This window comes from Apis cerana, linkage group LG6 (assembly GCF_029169275.1).
Source record: "Apis cerana isolate GH-2021 linkage group LG6, AcerK_1.0, whole genome shotgun sequence".
Lineage (NCBI taxonomy): Eukaryota > Metazoa > Arthropoda > Insecta > Hymenoptera > Apidae > Apis > Apis cerana.
In genome coordinates this window covers 2,296,021-2,306,102 of record NC_083857.1, presented here as the reverse complement: position 1 = coordinate 2,306,102, position 10,082 = coordinate 2,296,021, and the positions used below count along the sequence as shown (strand labels likewise).

Genomic DNA, 10,082 nt, shown 5'->3' with positions numbered 1-10,082 from the left:
AATTGTGGAGTAAATGTGACCTTGGCCGCATCTAATTTCTCATATATAAAACGGACTCATAGAAGCGGACTCATTCTTCGTTTTTTCATGGTTCAATATCGTGTATTAGTAGCATCTGTTTATTTTTAAACATGTTTTTCGATAATTATTCGAAGAAGGGAAATTTCATGGATTTCGATGATTTTTAAGTATATTATACGGAAAATAAGATTTTGAATAATTTTTCTCTATGTATATAATCGCCGCTTGTGTTTGGTTTTCAAGATATTTGCAAAAGATGATTGCTATTATTAGTTGAATTTAAATTGAATTTCATATATATATATATATATATATATACATCCATGGCAGTGTATGTGACATGTCAGTATACGATTATAATTTATCTATTATTTATAAGCATATCATGGTGATTGGTAACCAAAATGTGTAACGAGTGAGTTGATATTATTGTGCTTAATTTATCTTTAGAGAGTTCTTTTAGATCTGCGGAATACGCAAATTGAAAACAACCCTTGGATGATTGAAACCAAAGTTACAGAATATATATAAGTATATATAAGTATATATATATATAAGTTACATAATAATATAAATATTATACTTAGTAGCTATTATAATTTCAATCATTATAATTTTTTCTGTCAAAAGTTGTTTTTAATTTTATTTTTGTATTAAGAATCCACTCAATCATGCTCACTATATATTCACTATATATATATTGGGAATGATTATTTTAAATCTATAATTCGTTTCTTAGATTTTATTTGGATTACTCAGATCTGTTTATTTTGATTTTGTTTGAATTTATTGAAGACTGATGTGCATCAATTGATACTTGAATTAGTGATAAAGTTTGAACGGTGTTTTCTAATCTTTTTTGAGACATGATTCTTTTTCTATAATATTCAAATAATTTGTTATCTTATTTTTTTTCACAATCATGAAAAATTCAAAATTCAATTCAATTCATTTTAGGATTAGATAAATATAATATTCTATTTCAGAGATATATAGAAAGTCTAAAAAATGAAATGAAAAAATGAAAAAGAAGTATCAAAAAATTGTTACAGAATGAATATAACATTGTTTGGATAGAATAGATCATAAATTACTCCTTTATATGTTAGTATAATAAAATAAATAAATATTCTTACTACAAAATTTTCTACATAATTGCAAATAATAGTAAATAGCGATTTTAAAGTTGCTTATGATCTTTTTGAAATTATATAATATATATAGTCATATAGTTATATGGTAGTAAAAATAGTAATAAAATAGAATAATAAAATAGAATAGATGAGAAAGAAATAAAATAAAATGAATGAAATAAAAAGGCAGACACGTAGATATGTAAGCTCTAAGTGACACGATTTAAGGTTAAGTGGAGAATGTTGTTGATAACGTAATATAAGGGAGATTTATTTTATATGTGTGTGTATGTGTGCGTGTATGTATGTATATTGTAATTCCCTTAGGATGAGAGGAAATATATTTGGATATATGATTTACTATCATATATTTGAATTTCATAAATTACTTTATGTTCGTTAAATATGATAATTTATATGAATATATATTTCTATAAAATTATTGAAATTAGAAATAACATACTTGTTGTAATATGTTTTAATCGATTCGACAGGTTTTAAATAAAATTACACATTATTATAAATATTTAAATTTTTATAATAAAAAAATTTTATATAAGCTTACTCATTAACCTATTACTTACTCAAGATATCATTTATTATTCATATGTTTTATAAAGATCTTTGAAAGAACTACTTTCGCATTTATTTGCTAATTTCAAACGTATTAATAATATATATAATTTCTAATTTCTCAATGTTTTGAAAATAAAATAAAAAAATTCATTTTTAGCAATATTTTTTTCTTTGAAAATAGAAGAGATAATAATCAAATATCTTTTGTGATTATTTTTTTTTTTAAATTTAATTTAATTTAATATATTAATTAATACATTAATATATTCATTGTCGATTAATGTATCTGTATTTTATTAATATATTATTAATATATTTATTTTGATATAAATTTAAAAAAAATATATTTGAATTATTCTAGTTCTCAAATATTATATTTCTGAAATTGTACAATTGTATTATTTATTATTATTTTCATGTTAATAAATGTTATCATATAATTTTTTAAATACATATCAAATATTACAATTATGAGATACATAATTGCTTTTGTAAAGTATTTCTTGTACAATATATTTTAAGTAATTCATATAAATTTTATATTCATATTCTTTTTTAAAACTGTGACAAATTTTATAACAACATTTTAATATGAATGGCCATCGATTACACGACGATTAACTACGTATAATATAATTGTTAGAGCAATTATTCCACATGAAATTTTTTTTTGCAGGTTTGGCAAGTTTAATTGTGGATGAGATAAAAGAAAGATCCCTTGACATTCAATGATTATACAGAGAAACACGATTTTCTCATGCAACAACGAATGATTTCCCATCGGATGAGATTTCTTTTTGGATGCTCTGTGTATCTTTAATTTTAGCTCACCGTGAGAAAATTTCTATGACATTTGAATCCATATAATTTTAACTACGTGTATCATATCTATTTATCGATGAATCCTGATTCGATTAAAATTTTTTATTTTTTTCTCTTCATATTAAAAGCGTAAATTATTGATTTTAATTTTTAATTACTCTTAAATATTTTCAAAATGCGAAATATTTTATGACTCGATGACTATAATGACTTTTTAAGATTCGACAATTTTTGAATCACAATTTTTGAAATTGTATCGTAACAATAATTTCTTTTCATTCTACATGTGCAATAAAATAATTTTATTATACAACAAGAAAAAGACGTGTAAAGATAACATTCGATCAATCATGTTGCACGATCAAGATCCTGTACACAAAAAATTATATATAAAATGTATAACGATCAAGATAATGAAAGTATTTATATACAACATGTAATTACGCATATTAATATCAAAAATTATTAAATGTCAAACGTAATTGATTAATATATAAGACACTAAAACGTCACACGATTTACATCATTTCCTATTCAATGCTCTACTAATAAATAATTTCAACATAACGATTAATAATTTTCATATTTCTTCTTATATAAATTCTTGACAAACTTTTGCATCAAAATCATTTATACGAAACCCATCAATTTAACGTTTACATTATAATGTAATTTAATGGAATATCGAGTGACAATTGTGCCCTATTGTTATTCAACGATTTCGAATCATTTATTTAATTAATTACGGTAACAAATTACTCTTCGAACAATAATGCTGTAATCAGAAACGCATGAAATTCTATTAAAGGACATATAAACAGATACATCTGCGTTGACCACGTCATTCCATCACTTATATTTCCGATAAATGGTAACCGCCACGACTCCCTTCTTCTCCAATCGCACACGCCATTTGCTGCGGGCGGAAGTATGCATGGACAGTTAATACGTATGCATGTGAACGCATAAATTGGCCTCGTTCATCGGAATGTACACTGATTGCTTATTCGAGGCGTGGATGCCATTTATAATCTGATTATGCAAATATTAGGCGGTAATAGCGGTTAACAATGGTCGGGATCTTCGTGCATCCATGAATTTTATTTATTTATTTTCGTTGGAGTACTATTCGGTACTATTAATTGAAAGATTTTTCATACGCCATTTTGACTTTTAAGGATAGAATTGTGTTTTACGAAAATTATAAACACGTATTTATCTAAGTATAGAACATTTTTTTTTAATTATTCAAGTATTTTTTTTTTTTAAATTATGGAAATACACAAAAAAAATATTATTTTAATTTTTAGAGAATGAGATCGTTTGGTTTATGGAAAAGATATTTCTAAAATATTTATAATAATATAATAATATATAAGATATATAATATTAATGTTATATTTATTATATATATATATTTTTAATTTTGTAAATTTTTAATAATTGCAAAAACAAATTGTCTTAAAATTATCTTAAACAATATATTTGGTTTAATAATAGTATTGATATATTGAAGAAAGTTTAAACAGCTTTTTATTATTTTTTTTTACTTTTACATTATTTTGAACTTGTCCATTTATAATATTCTATTGCGTAATTTATAAAAATGAGAAGTAGAGATTTATCGTGATAATTGTATTATCATAGGATTTAGGATGATAATTATAAATTAATATCAACAGTGTCAGAAATACAAAGTAGCAAGAACCTGAGTCAGAAGTTGAATCACGAGCAATGATCTGTCATCCTTTTTCTCTCACATATTTTTTTATTGACGTAATTTTGTCTATTTGCATTACGTATCTAGTAATTGATAATTAATCAATGCTTAATTAAAAATTGTCAATGCACTTTTCTATGTACGTAATAGCCAAATTCGTTACATGATAATTTACATCAATAAAAGCAAATATTGTTATTTTATAAAGTTTCTATCTACAATATATAGTATATGTATGAAAATGTGCAAACATTATATTACGGAGAAATTTATTCAAAAATTCTGATTTTAATAAAAATTTATGTATATAAAGAGCTTAATAAATTATACATGAAGTAATTTTTTTAATTAATTGATGGAATATCTTTTGGAAGTTGAAATGAAATCTCTAAAATTTTAAATACAATTTTGTCTAATATTTTTTACAACAAAGTGACAGAATTTTTGAAATAAATTTTGAATATTTTATAATTTGAGATTTTATGTATTATAGAATTATGAAAAAAATAATAAAACTTTGAATGTTAAAAAAAATTATATATTCATAAAATTTCATTAAAAATATATAAATTTAATTTTTTAATTTTTTAATTCTTTAAATAAATTTTTCGTTTTTAATAAAACTGTGAATATATAGAGAATAATGGATTATACATATATATTTTCGTAAACTATTGTAAGTATAATTTATTTTATAATTTATCATTATAATAAGTTTCTTTATTATCTTGATAAATTTTTTTTCTGTTTGTATTAATTAGGATTAATTCCTTATTAATTAATTAAAATTTTTCTACTTCAGACTTTCGTTTTATGATTCCATCATTGAATATAATATACTAAATTAATTTTATTAATTACTTTCTGAGCATTCTCTTTAACAAAATATTAATTTTTTAATCTAATTTCAGATTTAATATTAATATATAATTAAAATTTATATATATTATATATAATTTTAATTTCTATTAAGAAAAAACAATTAATTGATGATTATTTTTAATCAATGATCAACAAGTAAATATTTATATTAAAATTATTTATTATTATATATATTTTTATCAGATTAATTCAGTCACGATTCAAATCAAATTAAAAATATTAATTAATCAATGCTCAAATATAACAAATATAATAATATCATTATTATATGAAATAATTTTATCATAGATAATAAAAATTTCTAAAACATTGAACAAATATTTATATAAATTATTCATAAAAGTTTTTTCAATTTCTTTAAATTCCAAGATCTATTATTTATAATAAAACGTGACGTCTCTATTACTTTAATTGTTTAGTACATTATTCATAAAAATCCTTTGAATTTTTTAAAATTCCAACTTTACAATTATTTACAATAAAAATAATACCTCTATTGCTTTAATCATATACTATTCATAAATTCATTCAACACTTTAAAATTTCAAATTTACAATTATTTATGACAACAATCTTATTTCTTTTACCTTTTTATTTTAAATTTTATAATTACTTATAAGAGAAATGGCACTCTTTAGTACACTGTTTAATACATTATTCACAAAATCCATTCAATACTTTAAAATTCCAAGTTCATAAGTTTGCTTATAATAAAAAATAGCACCCTTATTGCTTCAACCACTGCTTAATACACAAAGGTACGATCCTGCCAGCACGTGGAATCGGCTGACAGCAGGTTTGTGTTGACCAAGAGTCGTCATGACAACTTGAACGATCACCACGCGACAAGAATGGTCATTTGGTCTACGTTTCGTGGAAACTTCGTAATGGAAGCGTAAACGAGAACGTTCGCTTCACGAAATTACCGCAGTTTTTAAAAGAATATTTCCACTATTTATGAAAATGGTGGTGCTTGACAAACGGAGATCGCTGATAGTGTCCACTGCAGGCCACTTTTTTGGCGTTCCTCTAAAAGACAATGATACAATTAGGGACGAAGAGGAAGTGCTGGACAATTTTTTGGACAGAGCCTCGTACAGAATTCTGTGTGCACAACCGGTTGATGAGGAAGAGAAGAAAATGCAATTGAAGTTGAGCAATGAATTGCCTATTGGCAGAAACACATTGGTTTTCTTTAAGGTAAGAAAATAATTGGAGATAAAATCAGTTTTTGTGACACATTGTGAAAATATTTATAAAAAGTGACGAATTTATGATATTCATTTTAGATGTTTATTTTATATGTTGATTAACTTTTTTCTTATTTTCGTAAAATCTTATAATATTTCCGTATAACCTTAAAATATAAATTGCAAATATATAAAACTCGTTAATTTTTTTTAGTTTTATGATTTTAAAATAAATATTCGAATGTAATATATATATCAATAAATTTTTTACAATTTTCTTCATGGTTCAAACATGCAAAAACTACATAAAATTTAATAGATTCGTTTAATTAGCTTGGAAAAATTAATTACAGAATTAACTCTGAGAACACATATTGGCCTGAAAGATTTATGCTATTATATTTTATATTATAAAATATATATTTTTAATAAAAAAGAATATAATGTTTTAAAAATTAATAATTATTTTCCTAATGAAAAATAATAAAATAATAATTAAATCGAGGAGAAAAAGTAATAAGTCTATCAGACTTCATGTGTGTGTAGGATTAATGTAATTTTAATTTACATATGTTTTGCACGATATAAATATTTGTTTCGTGAAAATTTATGAATTTTTTAAGACTTTTATATAAAAATTGTTGCAAAATAATCGAAAAATTATTGTTCAAGTAATATATTATCTTATAATTAGATTTTATTTTTTGAAAGTATGTGAAATAATTAAATAAAATAATAAAAGTATGTAAATGTTTTATATCTTGTTTTGCTATGTGATTCAAATTAATATATTCTTGTCTTTTATCAAATTTTTGCTATATTCGTGTCAAGAATTATAGCTTTAATTCAAAAGACAGTTTGAATTTAATAATAAAGTTTACGTAAAATTCTAATTGAAGAGAATTAAACTGAATTCATAATGAAGCTTGGAAGTTTCAGTTTCAATTTTTTCAAACAGAAAATTATTGAATTATGCATCCATAATATCTCATTATTATGAGAACTACGTGCAAAAACTAAAATGTTTATAAAGTGATACAAAAATGATATTAATACATGTCTTTAGAAAAAATTTTTGTTATAAACATATGAATTTTTATGAACAGATAATTGAAACGATATATTCAAGTATACAAGAAAATGGAAAAATAGAAATTTTGAAATTTTAAAAATTGGCAACAAATTTAAATTTTTCGAATAAATAATTTCTCAAAATTAAAACTAATGCGTATAATTTTTAGCAACATCGATAATGTATACAGCTGTAATTAAAAACGTAATTATAAATATATAATTATTCTCACATTAATATAAACTACTTACAATCAAATTATAGATCGTCACTTATATTTTCATTAAATTTCGAAATAAATATCTTTAATTCTAATACAAAATCGATCGAAACAAATAATCGAAACACATTTAATACAGTTAACAGAGGCATCAGTGACGGAAAAGAATTTCCACGATCTCGTTCACGTCATGACTACCGGCTGTGGAAAAGGATCGACACTGATCGAGGCTCTCCGTCAAGTATGGGCGCCAACGCTTCGATCTTCCGGTCTGGATTCGTCCTATTTGAAGAAACTGGAGGAGAATCTTCTCGGCTCGTCAGCGGCGAGCTCCGTGCACGAGGAGGAGAATTATTGGAGGAAAATATGGGAGAACGCGAAACGATCGCACGACAAAATGATCTATGGAGAGGGTGTAAAAATCTTGAGGAGCATCAGGGCCGAGTTGGAGCGGGCGGCTGTTGCGAGGTGCTATAAAAAAAAGAAGTCGTTTCGAATTTTATAATTGGGCCGTGAGACATTTTATCCCCGTACATTAATCCTCCCCTTCAAGTTTGTGCAATATAAATCGTTTCGAGGATAACGCTTTTTCGTTATAATTGGTACATAAAATATGAAAGATATAAGCATGGCGATAAGTATATTCCCTTCTCTATTTATTTTTACACAGCGATGGATTGATCAGCGTGGATGACGCTGTTGAAGTTGTGTCCGGCTATGTCGACGATTTGTGGAAGTTGGGGGATCTGGTGTACACCGAGGAACGTATGAAATCTTTTTTGGACGTTATCGGAAACGAAGTGGTGTCTCTTGTGAAGAATTCAATTGAGGAGGTAAAAAGATCGAGATTGTAAACATCAACATCAAATTTTGTCGGAATTCTATGTAATATTTCTACTTTTACTTTTGGAAGATAATTATAAATAAATAAACTATAAAATTAAATTAAAACAAATTCTAAAGTAATACAATATTTCAATATTATTTTGAATTTGAGCTTTTTTTAAATGCATAAATATTTGTAGTCCAATTTATTATAAATATGAATCTTCAAACAGATCCGAACTACCGATGATCGAGTGAAAATCGAGGCAATATCAAATGGTGCCGCAATATGCGAGAAATGGACAGACATGGTGGAAAAATTCACCACGCTGTTTTGGCCTCATCATTCGCTTCATTCGTGGAAGGGCACTAATTATATCCCTGAAAGATGTTCAAGGGTTGGCAAACGGTTAAGGTATCTTCGCTATGTCTTTTTCTGTTCTTGGTTCGAACCAAGATTCAATGCTATTATCGTGTTTTAGGCAAATTGGCGAGTTACGTGCTCAATATAGACAATTAACCAGATTGCTAACATCGAATGAGAGATCTGGACTTGGCACGGACAACTTGATGCAATGCCTTGACGATATCAGAGGTATATCTAGAGTTTTTAATATTACGATATATTTTTTTATCTATCTAAATTAGATTATTTTACGCCTGTTTCTATAAATAATACTTCAATAATATCATTGGTTTTATATATCTAAACGAAATTACTTTACACTTTTTTATTTAATTAATCATATTAGTGGTGTTTGATGACGATGACAAGGGCATCGAGTGGAATCGACTCAAGAGAAGGGTCGAAGAGGGTTTGGCACCCGCCGAGGAACGAGTCGCGTTAAAATTGAAGTCACAAATTGCCGATGCCACCACTCCGAATTTTTTGCTCGCTGAATTTCGGCGCTATTTCGAGCTGCTAAAAAGAGACGGCTTAAAAAGGGTCTTGCGTGGAGAACGAGAAACTTTGCTTTCAGCTTACGGAGATCTTATAGGTGATTACAAAATTTAATCAAGCGACTTGGTATAAAATTTTTAATTTAAGAAAATTAAATTTTAAAGAAAACCAAATATTAGCGAAGAGGTTTGTATATTTTCAACATTGGCATATTTAGAAAAATTTGTGAAAAAAATTCTTTTGTATTGATTTTTACTTTTGTTAAATTAAAATTAGATAAAATTGGGGATTAATAGAGTTAAATTTTAAAAATAATTAATGTTGGATCTTGAAAGTCTCGAATTTTTAATTAATGATAATGAAATAATAAAAATCTTTTATATATAAAATATTTTATTCGTATCTTTCATTTTTTGCATCGCTGAAGAAAATTGCTTGGTTGGACCGGACACGAGTGATTTGTTAGACAGTCCAAGAATACTTCAAGAAGTTCAAGCTGCTAGATCGGCAGAATTAAGATTAGAAAGTTTAAATAAATTAGGAAAGGAATTGCTAGCGGATCTTCCTGGATATGGAGAAATTTCAGAGAGATTGATAACAGCTTTGAAAGATGTTGAAAGGAAAAGACAAAGCTTCGTCGATACTTGGGTAATTTTATAATTTTACAATTAATACATATTTTTCTATAACAAATTTCATAACACATTGTAAAATATTAAT

The 10,082-nt window shown here is 25.3% G+C and overlaps 1 protein-coding gene and 1 long non-coding RNA gene across 3 annotated transcripts in view; both read left to right on the top strand.

Moving 5' to 3' along the window:
* The first annotated feature begins 73 nt into the window (after positions 1-73).
* Positions 74-3,374, top strand: LOC107993471 (uncharacterized). 2 transcript variants are annotated; one of them, XR_001765102.3, is made up of 2 exons: positions 74-436; positions 2,407-3,374. It is a non-coding gene; the product is annotated as an uncharacterized LOC107993471 (long non-coding RNA). The 2 variants fall into 2 exon arrangements; XR_009829997.1 differs by having other exon boundaries at positions 74-1,125.
* A 2,338-nt stretch (positions 3,375-5,712) lies between these two features.
* LOC107993526 (cytoplasmic dynein 2 heavy chain 1) overlaps positions 5,713-10,082 on the top strand; it is a 41,727-nt gene continuing 37,357 nt past the window's right edge. The window contains exons 1-7 of the mRNA XM_028664664.2: positions 5,713-6,354; positions 7,776-8,104; positions 8,307-8,469; positions 8,695-8,876; positions 8,944-9,056; positions 9,214-9,459; positions 9,790-10,010. Of these exons, the coding sequence (XP_028520465.2) occupies positions 6,112-6,354; positions 7,776-8,104; positions 8,307-8,469; positions 8,695-8,876; positions 8,944-9,056; positions 9,214-9,459; positions 9,790-10,010 (1,497 nt within the window). The 5' untranslated portion in view covers positions 5,713-6,111. The remainder of the gene's footprint in view (positions 6,355-7,775; positions 8,105-8,306; positions 8,470-8,694; positions 8,877-8,943; positions 9,057-9,213; positions 9,460-9,789; positions 10,011-10,082) is intronic.